At 57.2% G+C, this 21,636-nt stretch overlaps 2 protein-coding genes and 1 long non-coding RNA gene across 6 annotated transcripts in view; 1 reads left to right on the top strand and 2 right to left on the bottom strand.

Annotated features, from left to right (window-relative positions):
- TMCO4 (transmembrane and coiled-coil domains 4) overlaps positions 1 to 8,008 on the top strand; it is an 87,060-nt gene extending 79,052 nt beyond the window's left edge. For all 4 annotated transcript variants that reach the window (XM_082684463.1, XM_082684462.1, XM_082684464.1 and 1 more), the window contains 2 exons: positions 1,173 to 1,290; positions 6,907 to 8,008. In XM_082684463.1, coding sequence (XP_082540589.1) covers positions 1,173 to 1,290; positions 6,907 to 7,284 — 496 coding nt within the window. In that variant the 3' untranslated portion in view covers positions 7,285 to 8,008. The remainder of the gene's footprint in view (positions 1 to 1,172; positions 1,291 to 6,906) is intronic.
- The window catches only part of LOC309841513, a 268,973-nt gene that overhangs the window by 106,516 nt on the left and 140,821 nt on the right, over positions 1 to 21,636 (bottom strand). The window lies entirely within an intron of this gene.
- Positions 8,535 to 21,227, bottom strand: HTR6 (5-hydroxytryptamine receptor 6). Its single transcript, XM_082684470.1, is given in 4 exon segments — positions 8,535 to 10,206; positions 10,208 to 10,546; positions 10,747 to 10,905; positions 19,816 to 21,227. Coding segments are annotated over 4 exon segments (1,323 nt in total). The 5' UTR covers positions 20,530 to 21,227; the 3' UTR covers positions 8,535 to 10,095.

Genomic DNA, 21,636 nt, shown 5'->3' with positions numbered 1-21,636 from the left:
GAACGGGAGTAAGGGCTGGCCAGCTCCATGTGGGACACACAGGAGGGTCTACAGAGGCCCCTCAACTCTGCGCCCCAGTCTTTCTGGGGGCTTCTGGGGTGTAAGCACAGGAGCACACTCGTGGTCAGAGACCACCTGCGGGGGGGCCTGGAGAGCGACCCCACACCCCGGGCCCCAGAGAGCAGTCACAGAGACAGGCCGGGGGCCCCAACTCCGAGCCCCTTCTTGGCTCACGTTCTTCCACACGCGTGCGCTGAAGTCATGGTCTCACGTGGCCATGCAAACCAGGGTTGGAACCGGTCTCAATAAAAGACAACCAGATGTGCTAAGTGGGATAGTCCACGCTGCAGAGGGGACACGAGGTGTGTCCCCTTGCACAGACCTGCTGGGCAGTGAGGCCAAGTGCACGGCTCTTGGCTGGGTTGGCTTCAGCCAGACAATGTCAAGGGTCCGAGGGGGAGGCTGTCCCGTGGCCCCTCCTACCATGTCCTCTGTGGATAGCGCTCACGGTACCTGAAGAAACAGGGAGCATAGGATCCAGGGTTATTTTCTCTCAGTGCTGTAGGGGTGTGGCTGGCTGGGGAGGAGGGTGCCGGGAACAGGCTTCACCACACCTGCGTACTTGGAAGGGTGTTCCTAGTCCGGGACCTGCCCTGGGCGGCCAGCCTCTCCACCTCCAAGTTGTCTGGGCCGGACCTGACTCCGAGGGCAAGCTGAGCCCCCCAGCTCACAGGAACCCAGAGCCCCGGGTTCTGTCCCCCGGAGCACAGTAGCTCCCAGCCCCCACGGTCCGCTCACCCCTGGAGGACCTCTGCTGCCTTGCTCTTCCCACGGAGCCCTAGAGCAGTCACCCACCACCCCGGGAACTGGAAACCCCTCCAAAGCCACGTGCTGACTCATGAGGACGTGGTCCAGGGTCCCCATGCCTGCATCCACCAGGCGCTCTCTGTTGCGCACCAGGCACTGTTCTCAGCTCTGGGGGCCCAACAGGGACAAACGGACAGCCTTCTGGGGCTGCCGTGGCCCAGGCAGCACCCCCAAAGAGGCAGCTGCTTTCCACAGTCCTGCTCCATGGAGCCGCCGGGGCCCTGGCTGCCTGCACACGGGGCCAACCGGGCTTGCCAGGGCCAGGTAGGGCTCCCGGCTGACACTGCTCCCTTGTCCGCCCGCAGGGGGGACTGGCTGCTGAGCTTCGTGTACCGCACGTCCTCTGTGAAGCTCCGCGTGGCCGGCCTGCAGCCCGTGCAGCTGCGGGACAGGAGGGTGGAGAACGTGGACCTGTCATCTGTCGTGAGTACCGCCTGTCCCCCCTTGGGCTCTGCATCTGCCAGCTAGGGCTGCTTTGTGACTCCAGCCCAGCCACCCCTGGCCCCAGGGACACTGGCCCGTTTCACCCTGGAGAAGGGAGTTCTTAAGAATTTGCTGGGGTTGGGGGGTGAGGGCGGTGGGGAGGAGTAACTCCTGTCTGTGTCTCTTTGCCAGCGCTTTGTCACCGCATCGTTCACACACATTGTCTCCAATTCTCACCCAGCCCCTGGGGCGGCCGTGATTGTGCCCATTTCACAGACTAGGAAACTGAGGTTTAGGAAAGTTCCTGTCACACACGTGGCCATCAGCAGCCCGAATGTGCACCTCCAGAGCCCCTGCTCTGGGACCTACATTAGTGCCCTCCCCACCCCGTTACTTGTCAGGATGGTCCAGTTCCCCCAGAAGTCCCAAGAGCCCCCAGCAGACACAGGTGGAGGGCAGGGGCCAGACTACAGAAGCCCCTGACGGCCGGGCTGTGACACTGTGGAATGCAGAGCAGGGAAGGTGTTCCAGGAACCCCCACCTTGGAGTGATCTGGGGGTTTAACTGAAATGCAGGATGCCCCCTCTTCCCAGGGACACCAAGAACAAGTAATAATGTAAATAAATAAATGAATAAAATGCAGACCCCAGGGCCCCATGCACAGACCTTTAGATTGGTCTCTGGGAGCAGCGCCTGCCACCTGCTATCGAACTGGCCCCCGCTATCCCCAACAGTCCTAGATGTGGAAGACTAGGCTTAGGTTGGAGGTGTACAGAGGGTTCAAAAGAATTCTTGCTGGGGATGGAGTGGGACGCACTGAACTTGAGGTTCTAGAGCCATCTCTCGGGCTCAGCGGACCCTCATCCTCCTGCACTCGCCTGTCACAGGGAGCCGAGAGCTTCATGTGGGGCAGTCTCCTTGTCCAGCTCCGCCCTGAGCCTTTGCACACACCAGCATCCCCATTGTACAGATGAGGACACTGAGGCTCAGAGACGCGAAGGGACTTGCCCAGGGTCACACGGCGGGCACACGGCCAAGCAGGACTCAAACCCAGGCCTGAGGCCAGTGGGCATCGCTCCTGCTCGGGGAGATACGGCCGGCAGTGGGAGAGCGGTGAGCCACCCGGAGGGTGAGGGCACTCAGCCGTAGTCGCGTCCCCAGGCAGACTTGGGCCAGTGCAAATGCTTGCAATGCGAGCAGCCCATGAGAGCAAGAACCGAGGGCTTCTAGTTACTACGTTGTTGGCTGCCAGCCAGTGCTCAAGTGCCAAGCCCTTCCCAGCACATCCCCGTTCCCCCAGGTTCCACACAAGGCACCCCCTTGCGTGAGAGCAGACAGACCAGACCCCTCCATGGGCATCTAAAATGCCCCGAGGGAGGGGCATTCTGGAGGACTCAGGCCTTACCCACCCCCCCAGGCTCCTAAGCAGCCTGCGCCAGTGACCCCCAGCCCTGGCTGGCCCAAGCCCCACACCTTGATGGTGGGTGGAGCTAGGCACCTGGACCCCGCCCCCAGCACAGCTGGCCACCAGGCCCAGGGCTGTGCAGTCCACCTCCCTGCGGGGTGAGGTAAGATGAGTGACCAGACCGCGACACCACAGGACAAGAGCAAGGCCTCACAACCTGTGTCCCGGGGTCGTTGTCCTATTGAATCAAAAGTAAAAAGGATTAGAAGAAACGCTCATAAATGAAATTCCCTTTGAACACCACATAGCCGTGGACAAGACCCACATTCTGCCCTGGGAAGAGCCTGAGTAGGAGGCAGTGGCAAGAGCACAGGCTTTGGCTCCAGAGAGGCCAGGCTCTGCTGCTGGCGTGTTGGCTGTATGACTTCAGGCCGCGACTTAACCTCTCTGTGCCTCAGTTCTCTCATCTATGAAATGGAGGGAATCACCTTCCAGAGCAGCACATGTAAGACGCATGGCCCCTAAGAGGCCTTCATTTCAACACTAGTTCCCTCCTCTCCTGCCACCCCATTTTGCCCCTGAGACCCGTCAGGCTGTGTTGAGGCAGCTTCCCGGCTCTTACCTGATCATAGCCCTTTGTCACACATCAGGAGCGCACAGCACGAAAAGCAGTGCCTTTCTCTTCTGGGTAATTGGAGGTAATTAGCATTGCCTTTGTGCTGCCCTCCTGTTTTTCTTGAGAATTCTTGCTGGAGGAGGGGCCCCTGGCAAGAGAGTTGCCCTCAGTTACTGCTGTGGGATGCACGCCAATGCCCGGAGCTCAGAGCCGAGGCCTGCACAGTCGCCTTCTCCCTGCTGGACCGACACGGGCCGAGCCTTCGTGAACCAGCCCCACGTCAGCCACCGATCCAGATGTGCTCGGACGTGGTCGCAGACGTGATCTGCAGTGGCTCCTGGCCTCGGACAAGCCTGAGCCGGCAGAGAATGAGGGGCTGGCCCTGTTGTGGCCAGGCGGGGGCCATCTCCTAAGGGGGCGAATGGAGCAGACGAAGGCTGGACCACCCACCTGCCTGTTGGCCTCCCCCCGGGCGGAGGCAGGGGTGCAGCGGGTGGGGGATGCCGCCACCCTCGGGGCCAACTCATGAGGTTTCTGGAGGGCTGGAGAGCCAGCATGGGGGTCTCCAGACTCCTCATATCCCAAAGGAAATGCCATCTGACTTCTAGAACTTAGCCCAAGGCCAGGCAGAGACTCATGATAACAAAGCCGGCTCGTACCAGGCGCTGCGCCTGCACTAGAGATCTCGTGTCGTCAGCCCGCACGGCATCCGGTGAGGGAGGGACAGCGGCGCTGCGGTACAGGTGTGCAAGCCGAGGCGGCCTGTGAGGCCTGGAGCCCAGGGAGCCTACCAGAGCCCAGGCTCCTTGCTACAGTGCTCCCGTGTGCCGTCAGTGACCTCCAGCTCCGGGTCACGGAGTCTGCCCCGTGTGTCAGCTCCCGGACTCCTCACCCCCGCACACACAGTGCAGGTGCCTTCAATGGCTCCGTTTTACGGATGGGGACACAGAGGCCCAGGAGTGGGAAAGGGCCCTGAAGGGACCTGATAGGCCTGGAAGGCATTTGGTGGCAGGCGGAGGCGGGGACAGCAGCCCCAGTTTGGGCAAGTCCTACGGTGCCTTGCAAGGCAGCCAACAGGTGGCGCTGCTCGGGGCCAGTCGTGGGCACCAAGGGAGTCGGAAGCGGCCCCTGCGCTCCCTCATTTGCACGAGCACGACGGGGCACGGCAAGCACTGTCACCGGGGAGCCCCAGGGACGGTCCCTAGCCAGCACGGGAAGGTCGAGGAGGGCTTCTCAGCACCAGTGGCACCCAGTGTGAATCCAGATGAGTGGCCCATTTCCATAGACAGCCGGGGAGATGGTCCTTCCCGCCACCGAGAAGAGATTCTGCTCCCACTCATGAGTTGGCCTCACCTGGGCTCTCCCATCCCTTTGACTAACTGGAAAACTGGAACTCTGCCAACGAGTGGTTCCCCTGCGTCTTCTCAGAGTGGCAGGTCAGAGCCTAGGGTTGGCCGAGACGTGGGCCAACGTGAAGCCAAGGAAGGCCAGAGCCGTGCATTCTAGAAGAGCTGCCTGGTGGGATTTCCACCTGGAATCAGGTTCATAGCCAGTGCCCACGATTATCTCCCTTCCGTCCTGTCTGCCTCCACCCAGCCCAGCACCAGCCCTTCAGCAGTTCTTGTCTGTCCCTGTGAGCCTAGGTTTCTGCTGGCAGGAATTGAGATGTGATGGCTAGAGCTTCAGCAGCCATTTTGGGTTCCCAAATGGATCAGCCCTGCTGAGGCCCTGTCCTTTGTCCCCCATCGCCCCTTCCAAGAACACTGAGGCAAGGGAGCTCAGGTTTGTGCAGCACTGGTAATGCGCCAGGTGCTATACTTCATGGTTTGTGTGTATTATTTCTTCCCACCCACCCCGTGAGGTAGGTATGACTAATTCTAATTGGGTAACTTCCCCGTGAAAGTGTTTTGGGCTATATATGGAGCTTAATAGTTAGAAGTCGCATATGCTGATTCCTACAAAGTGCTGGACCCTTGAACCCTTGTAGCAGACTTTCCTGATTCTCATTTTACAGATGGAGACGCTGGAATTCAGGACATGGTAAGGCCTCATCCAGTTACTAGTAAGAGAAAGCTGAGGCTGGAGCCCCTGTTTCTCTGATGCCAAGCTTAAGTTCTTTCTAGTGCCTCACAGTCAGTAATGTCCACCCTCTGCGGGAAGACACTGCCCCCTTGACCTGAACCCAGGGATCTAAAAAGTCCCTCGTATGGGTGTGTACGGGTCTGTGTTCACTGAACACCGTTTAAAAGCATTTGTGAAGAACAGAACGAGGGGCGCCTGGGTGGCACTGTCGGTCGAGTGTCTGACTCTTGGTTTCAGCTCAGGTCAAGGTCTCAGGGTCGTGAGATTGGGCCCCGTGTCAAGCTTAGCACGCGGCGTGGAGTCTGCTTGGGATTCTCTCTCTCTCCCTCTTCCCTCTGCCCCTCCTGCTTGTGTTGTCTCTTTCTCTCTCTCTCTCTCTCAAATAAATAAAATCTTTTAAAAAGGGGGGGGGCGGGGGGAGGAAGGAGAAGTCAGCAGGCTCTGGTTATGAGAAAATAACAAAACCGTATGGGGAATTGTCTTCTTGCGTTCTTGAAAACTCATTTGAATAACTCAGAGTGATTTGTGATTCAAATGGAAATGCAGGTGTTATCAACAGAGCCTTTGTGTGGTTCGTGTGGTTCCCGAAGTGTCCCCAGCGTTTCCCCTCACCCTTCTTTCTAAACAAAAAGGAATGTTCTGTCTTGCGCTTGCCTCTGGCACTGAAGCAGACCCTGTGGACTGAGCGTTGGGGTGCGGGGATGGTGGCGCGTTGGTGGCGGGAGCTCTTGGCTGCATTTAAGGAGCAGATCTGAGCTGAGCAGACTGTCCAGACATCATGTCACGCCCGAGCCCCATGGGGCTTTGCTCTTCACAGGTCGTGTCATTAAGCAAACCACGTCCCTCTCTGGACATTGCTTTCCTCTTTGGTAAACTGGCAGTGGTTTTCAAAGCTCCCCTCCCCAGCTCATTTCTGTGAAGAGAACAGGCCCAGATTTAAAACCCAACTCTGACCCGTCCTAGCTATATGACCTCGGGCAACCTAGCTATATGACCTTGCCTCTCCAAGGTTCAGTTCCTTCAGCTCCAGTCAGCAGCCAATTCCTGTCAACGGACTGTATCCAATAAATTCATCTACAGTGTGTTAAGGACATACTATGCGCGGGGCATTGTCCATGATCACCGGGAGGCATCGGATGTTCTCAGTCTCCCCTACTTTTTACGCATTGACACATCCCAGCACAAAATGGGGTATCTCTACTCTTTGAGGAAGAAGGTTGACCTTTCTGAGTTCTCAACCTTGTCTTAGTGATGATTCCTGCGCCAAAGGACCCAGATTTTATAGAGAAACATCCTTCACCTTTATTTAATGAACTCTGGAGTGGTCCTGAACCCAGAGGCTTCCCACCCCACTCGATTGAGAGTCGCTGAGAGCTGGAGTCCTGGCATTGGTGACCGGGTGGCTGAGGCTACTGAGGGAGAGTGTGAGGCCTGAGAGCTCAGCTGGGTGCTTTGGGGAAGGCAGGGCTCTGACCACCGCCCCCCGGGGCCCTCACTCACTGTCCTTCTGCAGGTCAGCGGCCACTTGGACTATGCCAAGCAGATGGAAGTCATCCTGAAGACTGTGGGCATCCCCACCAAGCCAGGCTGGGATGAAACAGGGCTCCTGCTGGCTCCAGGCAATCTGCCCCAAGGGCAGCATCACCAGGCAGCAGCCGCCTCCTCATCGGACAAGGCCACACCCGGAGACAACCCCAAACTGGCCATATCTACCGACTCTAGCCAAGCCCAGGCGCCAACAGGGCTGGACCAGTGTGAAGGACCCTCCCTTCCTGCCGCTGCCAGCCCGGCTGAGAGCGCCGAGATCTGCAGCCACGGCATGGGCCCCAACCCACTGGGCTGCCCCGATTGTGCCAGCGAGACCCAGGGGCCTTGCCCAGGGCTGGACTGACCATGGAAGGGGACTTGAGCTGCCTTCCCAGGTTCCTCCATGTAGCACTCCCTTAGCGCTCCACAAGCTGCCCCACATGAGCTCGGAATTTCCATCAGTGCCTTTCCCAAGCTGAAAGCTTTGGGACCGGAAAGAAAGGAACTGGAAGGAGGGGAGTCAAAACTAGACCGCTTCCGCTCCCCAAGGAAGCAAGGCCAGAGCCCTGCAGAGACAACCAGCACAGTTCAGAGCCCTAGGGACCCTATCAGCCTTGGGCTTCCTGTATTTCAGGCCACAGCTGTGGGGGCTGGCTGGCCATCTGGGGGCCCAGGGGGCTCCCCCAGCCCCAGTAAATCCAGGTAGATACCTGCTCCTCCATCCACACGCCAGGGCTGCCCGCCAGCCCACAGGCACCACTGATACACCTACAGAGCGGGTGCAGGTGGGGAGCCAGCAGCTGACTGCTCTGAGGATGTGCAATCAGATGTGCCTGTACAGTCGTGCAGGCTGTGCACTGCAGAACCCCACGAGCATGAACCACATGGATGTATGTGAAGGGTCCTCCCAGTTGAGCTATGTGGCGCCCTGGATGTAAGTGTCACAGCATGTTGAATATATGCTGAGTCAGCATGCACTATGGGTGAGAAGTGGGCCCGGTGACAAGGATGAATTACACAGGGGAAGAATTTCCTAAAGCAGGAAGGGGAGATAATGCTTATAATAAATAATAATTGAGAATTTAGAACAGAGTGCTTACATGGACTGTCTCAGCTGACCCTACCAATAACCTAATGAGGTGCTGCTATTATCTTCATGTAACTGAAAGTTCTTAAGACCCAGAGAGGTTAGTTAACCTGCTCAAGATCACACAACTGGTCAGTCTCAGACTCCAGAGCCCGGCTCTCGGCCACTATATCTGTATCCCTGGGAACCTCTTCCTGGGTTCCTTCCACTGTCCTTGAATGAGAGGCCAGAGATGGTGGTCTTCCATTGTGCAGATGGGGAAGCTAGGACCCAGGCAGAGGAAGTATTGACAAGCTCTGAGCGGGGCAGGGGAGGCATTCCAGTGGAGGACTGCAGAAGGAACTAGAATATTAGAGCTGAATTGTGTGTGTGTGTGTGTGTGTGTGTGTTTGCTTGTTCATTCAACAAATATTTATAGAACCGCTTCTGCCAGTCCAGACAGCTCATGTTGCCCAGGGTCTCGTCCCACTTCACCAGCTGCTTCTCCAACCCCAGGGCCCCTCAGGCAAATCCAGTCCACACCACAGTCACTGCCTCAGCTAGTGTTTATTAAGAGTCCACACAGGCAGGCCTGGGGCAGAGGGGAAGCCCCAACGAGCACCACGGCCCCTCTGTGGCCAGGGACTGGGGCCAGAGTTGAATCAAATCAGCACCAAGGAGAGCGCCAGGCCACGCGTGGACGGCTCCCTGGGAGTTTGGGGTGATGGATCCGGGGGGACTCGGACCTAAAAGGACTTTATGGCAGGTAAACTGTGGGAACCAAGAGTCCCCCTCAAAAACGACCCAGGACCCTATGCCAGGCTTCACCAACCTGCGTGAGGGCAGCAACCCACACCAACTTCTTGTGCTCCACTCTGCGTTCCTAAGCAGGCTCCAGTCCTGTTTCCCTGGCTGACCCAGGCAATGCCAGGGGGAGGTGGGGCCCTGGGCTGATGTATCCCCATCAGCTGGTTCCCTTCCAGGCCCGAGGAAGTCCAGGATGGAGGGAGACCTATTCCTGGTGTTGAGCAAGAAACTACCAGCTCCTGCTTTGCTCTCCAGGAGAGACGGTGCAGCAGCCTGGGAGCGGGGACGGGAGCTCCACCCAGCATCCAGAGCAAGAAGCTGGGGAGCCACGGGCAGTCAGGTGGTGGGATCTGGGCCAGGCCTGAAGAGGAGGAGGGAAACGGGAAAAATGGGGAACAAACAGCCCTTTCTGGCCCACAGCGAGAGGCCACGGGGGCTGGAAGCCCGGGAGTTTGACAACCGCAGGTATCACCTACAGCACTCCTTGTGGGTGCTGGGTAGTCTGTACGTGCTCTCCTAATTCTCGTGACACCCTATGATCAGGCATTGTTACCCCCACTTGTACATGGAACACCAGACTCAGGTTAAGGGACCTGTGCAAGAGCTGGCGAGTACTGGAGCAGAGATTCAGATTTCTGTCTTCCTGACTCCTGGGTCAGGTTCTGTGCGGCTCCACACACAACCCACCCACCCCGCCCCAAGACGCTGTCCCGACTGAACATCCTCATCCTCACAGTTAAAGATCATCCAAACCTGCACGTCTCAAACTACACTGGGCACAGTTCACCGGGGGCTCTTGCTAACATGCAGGTTCTGACGCAGCAGGTCTTGGGGTGGTGGGGGGAGGTGTCAGGGTGTGCATTTGTAACAAACTCCAAGGAGGTGACACAAATGCTGGTGGCCCGAGGACTACACTTTGAGGAATGAGGGAGCCAGCCCAGCCCTCATCCACCTCTGCAAGCAGAGGCATCCCTCCCCTACACTCTCATGAAATGTCAAAGATGATTGTCTTCACCCTAAGTTGAACCGAGAAGTCCTTTTCCCCTCTGCCAGAGTCCCCCAGCCACCTCCACACACACGCACAGGTTTTACTCGGCAGTGAGGCATCCTGGAGAAAACCGTCTGAACCAGCTATTTCCCCCCCCCAGGGGGGGCAGTGGGAGCTGGCTTAGTGCCCCCGCTGACCCTCCGAGGGCTCCCAGGATACCCGCAGCCTCCCAGCCTTAGCCAAGAGCTGGTCCAAGGCCTTGGGGACTTGGTTCTATCCAGTACAGCTCCCCACCGACCAGCTCCAAGCCCGGGTCAGTTCGTGGGAGCCCCAAGTGGACGGAGCTGCAGCTGGGACTCCACGGGATCGATGTTGAAGAAACTGACCACCGCGGCAGCCCTGACCAAGGCTGGGGGCTCCCGTGGGGGCCTCTCTAGGCAGCAGGGGCTGGGCCGTGCGCTGCAGGCCGGAGGAGCCACCGGAAGCTGAGCCCGAGTCAGAATTGGAGTCAGGTGGCCGGGGCAGAGGCAGCACGTGCTGCAGGCTCAGGCCCGGCCGGGGGCCGCTGTGAGAGGTGCGCATAGAGGGCGAGGCGAGGCTGGCACGGCGCTCCCCAAGGCAGCAGGAACATGGCAGGAACCTGCCCAGGGCCCGCTTGAAGTCCCGCATGAAGAGTGGGTAGATGATGGGGTTCATGGTGCTGTTACAGTAACCCAGCCACGTGAGAACGTCGAAGAGTTCTGGGGAGATGCAGTCGCACACAGCCTGGAGAGATGGTGTACGTCATGCTTGGTCCCGGAGCAGGGTCACAGACCACCCCAGCCAGCATGGATGGGAGAGGCACCACAAACACCTATGCCCCGAGAGGCAGCCCACCCTCCTCTTATCCCCATGTCTGGGCTGGGGTGCAGGTCGGGGCCTCCCCAGCGAGGCCTGGACCCACCTGCCCCCTGGGGTGGCATTACCTGGGCTATGTTGGCCACAAAGAAGGGCAGCCAGGTCACAAAGAACATGCCCAACAGGATGCCCAGTGTCAGACTGGCCTTCAAGGCCTTCCTGCTGTGCTTGGTGGCCAGACGTCGGCTATCAGCTGACTCCATCGCCGGGCGTGGGGTCCTGGGTACCTGTGGAAGGAAGGCCACATCCATAAGTTACCTGAGGAAGAGCCCCAGTCTGACCCTAATCCCAGCCACAGACTAAGCCTCAATTCTAATTCTAGACTGAGCCTTAGTGCCAGCAATAAACTGAGCCATTCTGATCCTTGACCGAGGCCCAGCTATATAACCCTAGATTCCCCAACAGCAGAACTGACCTTGACTCCAGAGCAAACCTTGATCTTGGCTCTAGACCATGCACCAACATCAACAAGAAACCAAGCCCTGCTCAGGGTCCCAGACTAAGCCCGGATAGTTGCCATAGATTGAGACCTGTGTAACCAAGGTCTCAAACGGAGCCACGACCCTGGAGAGCACTGATCCCAACCTTAGCCCAGACTGTGGCTTGAGTTCAGCAATAGACTGAGCCCTGACCCTGACACGAGGCGTTTTAGGAAGGATAGTAAGACAAAGCCAACACTATCAGTTCAGGGGAGCCCCTGCCCACCTCGCCAAGGACAACACTCAGTACAAGTCAACACATGTGGCCACGAGCCCGAGCACCACACAAAGCCTTTGACCCTTCAACAACTAGTTGCAATTAAACCATACTTGACCAAAGAGGCCGTGCCACTGCCCAGGTCCTGGCAATCTCTTCATAGAGAGATTTCCCTCATATTTGGGAGTAAAGATAGTAATGATTTTGCCTGCACACTTACCCTTACATCGCACAGAATACGGTGCTTTTCTGAAAACACATGCACGGAGTATATGTTTTCAATAAATCCATTTTAGACTCCTAGGGGTGCTAGTGACCTCGGCATTGAACAACTCAAATTACACTGTGAACTGACAGACATCTTCATTCCCAAACATTGACCTCAAGAGCTAGAGCACGGGGAAGAAAAGAAGGAGAAAGGAGCTTCCCCCAACTGCTGTTGAAGGGGATGCAGGCATGAAGAGGTTAGAATTTGAGTTTGCTGGGGCACCTGGATGGCTCAGTGGGTTAAAGCCTCTGCCTTCAGCTCAGGTCATGATCCCGTGGTCCTGGGATGGAGCCCCACACTGGGCTCTCTGCTCGGCAGGTAGCCTGCTTTCTCCTCTCTCTCTCTCTCTCTCTCTCTCTCTCTCTCAATCTCTCTGCCTGCCTCTCTGCCTACTTGTGATCTCTGTTTGTCAAATAAATAAATAAAATCTTTGTTTAAAAAAGACACTTATAAAATAAAAAAAGAATTTGAGTTTGCAGACTGGTGACCAGCAGTCCCAAAACACTAAAAAGCTCTGAACTAGACGATCCTTCTCTCCAGCTCTTACCTCAAATTTTTCGACCTCCTGAGCTCACTGAGAATCCAATGCAATCTACAAAACAATTCCCCAGAAAACAAAAAGCATATAAATTGTTACACATGCACACACAGAGAAGGAAGAAACATCCCATAATTCCAGTGGATTCAGAGACCACCTTGAGGCCCAGCCACGAAACCCCCAATGCCCACAAAAGCTGGGACATAGAAACCCCCCTCTAAAGTGCATGTTGTAATCAATTTGGATTTTCATACACTAGTTTTACACAAAGTGAGACCAACTTACATTTATAATTTAAGTAAATACCAGTATGCCAAGGTATGCACAGTTCATTGAACTATGTAAAGGTCATGTGTGTAGCCTGGAGCCATGCCTGGCCTTTAGAAGTGAGGGATTCCTCTACTCTTTTTCTTTCTTTCTCCTTCCTTCTTTCCTTCCTTTCTTTTCTTTTCCTTTCTTTCTTTCTAAAATTTTTAATTAAACTTGAGGCACCTGGGTGGCTCAGGGGGTTAAAGCCTCTGCCTTTGGTTCAGGTCATGATCTCATGGTCCTGGGATCAAGCCCCACATCAAGTTCTCTGCTCAGCAGGGAGCCTGCTTTACCCCTCTCTCTCTCTGCTTGCCTCTCTGCCTACTTATGTGTGTGTGTGTGTGTGTGTCTGTCTGTCTGTCAAATAAATAAGTAAAATATTTTTTTTTTTTAGATTTTATTTATTTATTTATTTATTTGACAGACAGAGATCACAAGCAGGCAGAGAGGCAGACAGAGGAGGTGGGGGAAGAAAGCTCCCTGCTGAGCAGAGAGCCCCATGTGGGGCTCCATCCCAGGACCCTGAGATCATGACCTGAGCAGTAGGTAGAGGCTTAAACCACTGAGCCACCCAGGTGCCCCAAATAAGTAAAATCTTAAACAAAAAAGATTTTTAAGTAATCTCTACACCCAACGTGGGGCTCAAACTCACAGCCCCAAACTCACAGTTGCAAGTTCCTCCAACTGAGCCAGCCAGGTGTTCCTCCTCTAAAATTTCCTATACTGCAGGAGAGCCCAGCTTAGCTCTTGAGGGAGCCAGAGGTGGGCTGAGTACAGAGTAATTGAAAAAGTCAGAAGGAGGCAGGAAGGGAACCAGATTTCCAGGCAACCTTCGCAGATGGAAAGGGGGTGGAGGAGGCAAAGCCAAGAAGATGTGTTAGTCCCGGGAGCACCAAAGCCAAACCCCCACCCGGCTCTGGCGCAGAAATGCCCCCTTTCAGCCCTGCCCATCTCTCCCTGCCTCCCCTTTGGTGTCCTGTCCATGGTGCTGAAAGCCCAGGTAGATGCTATCTATCTTTAAGATTAAGGAGGCTAGAATGGCGGTAGGCAGGAGTGGGGAGTTGAAGCACACTGTAACTCCCACCTCTCAGTATGTTTATCCAGGTGAAATCTGGTTATATGAATACCAAGGACAAATTCACAAAGCACAGCCTAAGAGAAGCCTTTGATTTCTCCCCTCCGTCTTGGTGGGGCCGCCTTGTGCGGAGGCAAGAGCTGGACTTGTAAGACAAGTGATCTGGCTTCAAGTCATGCCTCTACCACTTACTCGCTCTGTGATCTTGAGACAGTCTCTGTTTCCACATCTGTAAAATGGGAAAAACAATACTCAGCTTGTGGAGTCGTTGCGAGGCTTTGGATAATAAATGCATGCACAGTGCCTGACGTGGAGTTAAGTGCTACATACACAGTAGCCCTGAGGTCGGTTCAGTGCTGTGTGTTGGAGGCTGGGGAAATTTTGAGCACCCTCAGGAGCCCCGTCCTTCTGCTAGCAGCTCAGCCTCTCCAAAGCAGCACAGATGTCAGGACAAACGCTCTGACTCACCATGCTGTAACTAGGGAGGGAGAAAGGCTCTGCTCTTCTCTTTCATTGTCTCCTTTTCTCCCTCCCAGGGTAGACTCTGTATGGCTCCTGTGGCCCCATCATGGTCAGCTTGGAGAGCCTCCTGCTTCCCCCAAAGATCTTCCATGCTCTCACATTGCTGCCATCGATGGGGACAGATGATAGGGAAAGAGGGAGCTACCATCTCCAGAGAAGCCACTCACGCCGGTACCCCCCTGACCTCTGGCAACCTGGGCGGGGCAAGAGACAGCCCTGATCTTGTCAGAGCTCTAGGGCACTGGGGAATTGAGACCCTGGAGAGATATCTGGATGGGAGGCAATCACTGGGAAAGGAGCTCCAGAGAAGGGATTAAAGATGGCCTCAGGTTCCCTCTCTAGGAATCTTCCTGGGAAAAACCTGGGGTTTTCTTTCTCTTCTTCTCCCCCAAAGATTTAACCCAAGAACACAAGCAGAAGGGAAGAGAGAAGGCCCAGAGAGGATAGGGCACCTTCCCCAGGTCATACTGTCCCAGCACAAGGCCTCAAAGCAAAGCACTCCAAGTGACCCCAATCGGCACTTTGTCCGCATTTAAGGAGCACTACTGTGTGTCAGCATCTGATCTTCCTCGTGCCATTCAGCCTTGACGCGAAGTAGGTATTAATATCCCCATTTTGCCGATAAGGTTCAGAGAGGCAAAAGAACTTGCCCGTAGCCACACAGCAGATAAGGGCTGAGTTGGGATTCAAAGTCATTCCTAGCTTCAGAAATTGCATTCCTAGCCACAGAAACTGCATTCCTAGCTCCAGAAATTGCTTGCATGCGGGGGGTTACAGAAACCCCAGCACTGTCACAGAGGCCCTCATGGGGCAGAAGCCAGTGGCAGCCGCCGGCCTCACCCTGAGGTCTAGCTCATGCCAGCTGCAACTGCCCACTTCTCTCTGCCCTTGTGGCCATGTGCTGTTGTTTGCCGAGGGCAGCTGCCTGGGTGACAGGCTGGCAGTGCCTCCCCGGGAGCCAAGAATATAATTGGTCAAATGATGAGATCTCCAAGACATAATACCAATATTAAGTGGTAATGGCAAGTTTCAAAATGGTAGGTACAACAGGACTCCATTTGCTTTAAAATTACACAAAACAGGGGCGCCTGGGTGGCTCAGTTGGTTAGGCATCTGCCTTCAGCTCGGGTCATGATCCCAGAATCATGGGATCAAGTCCCGCCTTGGGCTCCGTGCTCAGCGGGGAGCCTGCTTCTCCCTCTCCCCAGCTTGTGTGCATTCACGCTCTCACTCGCTCTCTCTCAAATAAATAAATAAAATCTTCAAAAAATATTTTTAAGTAAAAAAATAAAAATAAAAAAATACACAAAACAAAAAAAAATACACAAAACAAAGCACTAAGTCTCTTTGGATACATAAACAAACATGGAAACACACACACACACACACACACACAGGAGTGGAAAGACACATCCTAAATCAGTAAGAATATCCCTAGGAATCGAAGGTGGCTGGGTTGGACTTGGGAGGTTCTTTCACCTTATCTCTATGGCTGGATAGTTTTAAAATTTTTTATCTATTTTTTTAAGTAGGTTCTACACCCAAGGTGGGGCTTGAACTCAGGACCCCAAGATCAAGAGCCACATGGTCTATCAACTGAGCCAGACAGGCACCCTCTGGATTTTTATTTTAAAGTGTATTTATGTATTCCCCTGTATAATTCAAAATTTTTATAATCACCTACTTGTAGTGTGAGGGTTCTAAGACAGACTCTGGAGCCAGACCGTCTGGTTTCAAATCCTGGCTCTGTTACTAACTGGTTGTGTGACCCCAGGCAAGGAGTTTCACCTCTCTGTGCCTCAGCTTTCTCATCTGTAAAATGGCCATCACAGGGGCATCCGCCCCACAGGGTTGTAGTAAGGACTAGCGAAGGTAGCACGCACAGAGTCAGCTGATCAGAGCCTGGCACTCAGTAAGCCCCACAAAAGCGTCAGCCAGCATTTCTGTTGTTAGAGTCCGGCTCAGCTCTTTGATTCTGGTGATGATGCTGTTATTGGCAGCAACGAAGGTTTTTTTTTTTTTCTTCCCCCTAAAGACACTCCGAGGGATGACTTCTCCAAAACCACGTATCTCACCACCGAGAGGAAAGAGGAGGAACAAACACATGCTGAGCACCTAGTGTGTGCCAGGCTGACATACGTCGTCTCGCCAATCCTTCAAACAGCCCCAAGTCATAAGTAGCATTGCTCCTGGGGTAGTGGGAGCTGAGTGGCTTGTCCAAAGTCATCAGCAGTGCTGGAAGCAGGATTTGAACCCCTGACCAGCCAGATGCCCAAGCTCCTACAGCCAGCCCTGGCTGCCCCGGACCCCCTTGTTCCCATCAGCAGCCCAGTCTGCCATGCTCAGCCTCGCTGCTCTGTCAGCCTCTCCCCAGCTCAGCCCCCTCCTCCCCCTCTGAGATATTTCTGTGATCACAGCCTCCTCCTCTGAGGAGGAAGGACAGCAATGGAAGGGAAGACAGATCGCTAAGACAAAGTGATGCGGAGCTGGGTGAAGGAGGGTGGAAAAGGCTGGCGGAGGAGGCGGGGGGGGGGGGCTGATGGAGAGAAGGGGGAGAGGCAGATGGGAAGATGTAGAAGGCGGAGAAGCAGGCGAGGTGGACCTGGAGGGGAGAAGGGTGGGAAAAGGGGAGGAAGAGGATGTGCAGAGGGAGGCGGCGGGTAAAGGGCTGCGAACCAAAGGCACAGGTCCTGACGCAGAGACAAAGAGGCTGGGGAGGCAAACACCCGGCAGACCTCCTTCTCCCCTGCTGCTCTCCATCACTGACCTCCCCCACTGGTCCCTCCCGAGGACAAGCGGCGTCCCGCCCCGGCACAGATCTCTGCACGTCTCTCTCTCCCTCTCTCCCCTACACTGGCGGCATCTCACTCACTCTGAAGCCACTCTCCCCATGCCCCGCTCTTCATCCCAGCCCAGTCTCTGCTGCAGCTGGCAGGGAGACCCCTACCTCACAGCCGCAGGGCCACGAAGCCCTGGCTGAGACCGCCGAGCTAACCAGTGGCTTCTGAAAAGCCAGTTCACACAACGAGGCCGATGTAGGGGGCGGGGCGGGGAGGAGCGATTAAAATACTCGAGCCTGCTCAGTTACCATGTCCTCAAACCGGAGCTGGGGCTTCCGAAACCCATGTGCCCCCACCTGTCCCCTGCGGAGAAGCTAGCAGCCGGACTGGGGAAGGGAGCTCAGGGCTAAGCAGGGCTGAGGACTGGAGGAAAGGGGTCCAAGGCCCCCCAAGTTGTGTTCATTTTCATCAGTACCTTTAGTCCAGGCACTGGAGCTTCCGCTGCCCGGCTGGAAGCCTAGGTTCTGGGACAGGCCAGCTTGGGTGGGAGGAAAGGGGTTGTAACCCAGGAAAATGGAGGAGAGGCCGTGTTCCAGGAACAAAATCCCCAAATGCTGGCAGTTGAGCCGACAATAAAGAAAGCAGGCGTATAGGAGGCTGGCTAAGGAGCTGAGTGGTTGGGAAGTGGTGGGGTCAGACCCCTCCCTCTCTCGGAACCCCAGTCTCCCCATCTGCCCCATAGGGATGATGGTGGGTGTTTGGAGGACAAGCTTAGCCCAGTGTCAGTACATGGCAGGCACAGAGAAACCGTGGGACTGCGGCGGTCGGCACCCCGGGGCTCCGGGCCACAGTCTCAGGTCCAATCCTGCCACCAGCCAGTTAGCCTCAGGGACAGAAATTGTGTCACGGGTACCACTGGCACGGAGAATCCAGACCCGTTCCACCCCACCCCAACCTCACCAAGAACAGCCACCTCCTCATATCCTTGGTCACTCGCGCAGAGCTCCCCGAGGCACAGGAGCATAAGATGACCCGTAAGAGAACTCAATGACGGAGCGACAACATGAGACTTTTCCAGCACTCTCCCAGCTCCTTTTCTGGTTGTGTCAAGAGAAAGTGGGTGTTGATGCCGCTCAGTCTTTAACAACCCGCTAGCACCAAAGAGAAAGCGGGCCTGGGGCTGGGCCCCTCGGACCTCCCCTCCGAACTCCAGCAACACAGCTGGGGTTCCTGAAGAGTGCGCGGCAGCTTCTGTTTGTGGCCAAGGTACCGAGTTTCCATTTCCGGAAGAGATAAGAAGGGTCCTTTCTAAACCAAGGCATGGAAGGAAAAAGATAAGTGAGGCAGCGGAGAGAAATATGCAAAATGCAGAAGAAGGGAGCCCCTGAGGCGCGTGGGTGGGTGGAGAGAAGGCAGAAAGTCCCACGTGGTTCCAGATGCCTCCAGTTTGGGAAACGCTCCTTTACAAGAACCCAGGGGGAGAGGGTGCATGGCTCAGGGCAGCCTTTCTACTGCTGGAGAACCAAGTGAGAGTCACAGCCACCTACTGGGATTCAGGAATGTTCTCCAGTGTGCACAGACAGAGGGAGGGAGTAGGACTGCAGCCTTGACTTCGGGTTCCCTGAAGGCCTGACCCCCTGGTTGATAGGGCAGCTGCAGCTCCAGGACGCAGGGCCTGGGGGTCGGGGGTTGTCAGGCAAGCTGCTCCCAAGGCCTGCCTTTCAGCCACCCCCCACCATCCACACAAACCCCCAGTACCTCCCATCCTGCAAGAGGCTCCTCCCCCTGGGGCTACATCAAGACCGGAGAAGCCTTCCTCGGGGCCTGCCCCCTAATTCTCTGTGCCTCAGGCCTGGTCAAGCTAAAGCCCCATTCTTTGGGGGTTTAGAACTATGGACAGTCAGACTCGGGTGCCATATGGTCCGAGTGACAAGAGCAGACAACCCCACTCCAGTCACCGCAGGGCCTTAGCACTCACAAGTCATTAGTGAGCACCCAGAATGTACCATGAGGATCAAAACCACACCGGATGCGCCCAGCTTACACTCTCGTGGGGGAGCTAGACAATGACCAAGTCGACACATAAACCTGCGGTTGGGATAGAGAATAACAGGGTGAGGAAGCTTAGACGGTCTGCAGACAGGGTGGTCCGGGACAGACGCTGGGGAGAGGTGACCTGTGAGCTGAAAAGGAGGCAGGCAGGACAGCCCCAGGGGAAGAGCCAGCCAGGCAGAGAGGGAACAGCGAGGCCAAGTCCTGGACACCGACCACAATCCGGTGCCTTCCAGAAACATCGGAAGGGCTGGTGAAGGCAAGGGGAGGAGGTGAAGCTGGAGAGCTTGGTAGAGGCACATTCCCAGGCCGGATCCCGACAGGGGTCTCCGCTTTTATCTTAAGAGAGACAGGACCACTTCTGTTTTGTCAAGCGCTGGCTCCCGGGCAGAGAGTCGACCCGAGTGAGTGTGGAGTGGAAGCCGGGGAAGCCGGCAGGAGACTAGTGACGGCTTCCGGGAAAGAAGCAATGGTGGGCTGCCAGAAGGGTGGCCTTAGAGGTGGGGCGAGTTCGGGAGGACAGCACCAACAGGCCTTGATAATGAACCCCATGAGCATGAGGGAGAGAAATTATTCCTAAGTTTCTGTGGGGTGATGCCCTGATGTGCCCACTTGCCGTGATGGGAAAGACAGGGAGAGGAGCAGGTGGGGGGGGGGACACCCAGAATTCCCTTGGCCCATGTTACCTTCCGGAAGCCAACCCCGCATGCTGGCGGAGCTGTCCTGGGGACAGTCAGCACTGAGTCTAGAGCGCAGAAGAGTCGGGTGTGTTGGAAATGGCCACTTGGAGGTCACCAGCAAAGGTATATATTAAGTGACGGATGCCCTGTGGGCACCCAGAGGCTGCTCATGGCTCTCCATCCCCCAAGCCCGGGCCTCCCTGCGCGTCCCAGGTACCTGCAGCGTCTCCAAGGCCTGGCCGGCGGCACCGGTCGTGAGCGAGGCCACCTGCACCGCCTGCTTGCGTGCCGCCAGCAGGATCCTGCAGTAGGTGTAGCAGATGGCGCCGGAGGGCAGGAAGAAGGTGAGGCCCGACGCCACGAGGACAAAGGGCAGGCTGGCCAGCAGGCGGCACTGGCCCGGGGCAGGGGCCCGCGCGCGGCCCAGCTGGTGCCAGCCCAGCAGCAGGGGCAGGAAGGAAGCGAGCGCGGCCAGGCTCCAGGCGCCCAGGACGAGCCCCAGGGCGCGCGGCGGCGTCATGCGCAGCTTGTAGCTCAGCGGCGAGAGGATGAGCAGGTAGCGGTCCAAGCTGATGAGGCAGAGGTTGAGGATGGAGGCGCTGCAGCACATCACGTCGAAGGCGGCCCAGAGCAGGCAGAGGCCGCGCGCCAGCACCCAGCGCCCGTACAGCGCGTTCAGCATGGCGGGCGGCATCACCACCAGCCCCACCATCAGGTCCGACGTGAAGAGCGACACCAGGAAGAAGTTGGACGTGTTGCGCAGCGCCGGCTGCGTGCAGATGAGCACGATGAGCAGCGAGTTGGCCGCCGCCGTCAGCACGATGACCACGCACAGCGCGGCCGCCACCCAGCCGCTGCCCGCGGGGTGCGACGGCGGCCCCGACCCCCAGTCCGGGGTGCTGTGGTTGGCGGGGCCGGGCTCGGGGACCATGGGGGCGGGGGGCGGAGGGCGAGGACGTCAGGCCCGAGGGGCTCCGGAGGACGCGGTGGGATGCGCGGGAGGCCAAAGGGAGGGACCTGAGCAGAGGCTGGGTGGGCGTCGTCGGTGAGAACGGACTGCCACCAGGGGTCTGGGGGGAAGAGAGGGACAGGGGCACTAGGTCAAGGGGCAACGAGCCAAGGAAGATGGAGAGGGGTTATATGGTGTGAGGTGGGGACACGGAGCAAACGGTAGGGATTTGGAAGGGGGTACCTGATGAGGTGCAGAGTCCCCCATAGAGAGCGGGCGGGAAATCACGGACTGCAGGTGGCTGGGAGGTTGAACGGGAGGGGGCAGAGCACCCTAGATGGGAGGGCGGGAAGGGAGAGGCGGGGACGCGTGCCTGGGGCGGGGACCTGAGGAGCCGGGAGCTGGGACGAACGAACGCGCTCCGCAGGGGGCAGCCCCTTCCGCGGCAGGTGGCTGTACCTGGGCGCTAGGTGGGGAGCCGCGGTCACTTGGGATGGCAGGGCGGGGGCCGGGCCAGAGCAAAGCCCTCGGTGGAGAAAGCAGGTCTCTGAGCCGACGCAGAGGCAGCCCGGGCTTGGGCGACTACGGCCCCCTGCGGCGTGCGGGAGGATGCCCGGCCGGCCCGCCGGGACAGGAGCAGCAGCAGCGGCCGCGCGGCCGCGGGGTCCCCGGCCCCGCTCCCGCCCGCGCTCGGTACCTGGGCGCTCCGCGCTGCTCCGCTGCCTGCGACTGCGGCAGGCCCCGCAGGGCTGGGGAAGGAGGAGGCGGCCGCGGGCCAGGCAGGCGGCCAGGAAGCCTGGGAGGCTCCTCTAGGGGCCCGCGCCGCGGAGGAGCGGGTGGTGCTTCCAGGAGCGCGCGGTCCCGGAGCCGCGGAGCCTGCGCCCCGCCCCGCCCCGCGGTGGGCGGGGATAACCGAGCCTCCGACCTCCCCGCGCGCGGAGTCCTCCCACCTCCGGGTCGCAGCCTCCACCGCCCCTGCGCCCCCGCACACCCCTCTCCCACCTGACGTGGCAGCGGCGCAGGAGGAACTCAGAGGAGGGGCCGTGGCTGCCTTCATCTAGTATTGCTCCCCAGTGGGGGAGCTGCCGG

Source organism: Mustela nivalis (assembly GCF_964662115.1).
Source record: "Mustela nivalis genome assembly, chromosome: 10".
Lineage (NCBI taxonomy): Eukaryota > Metazoa > Chordata > Mammalia > Carnivora > Mustelidae > Mustela > Mustela nivalis.
The sequence above is the reverse complement of the archived record's forward strand: the minus strand, read 5'-3'. Positions and strand labels throughout refer to the sequence as shown.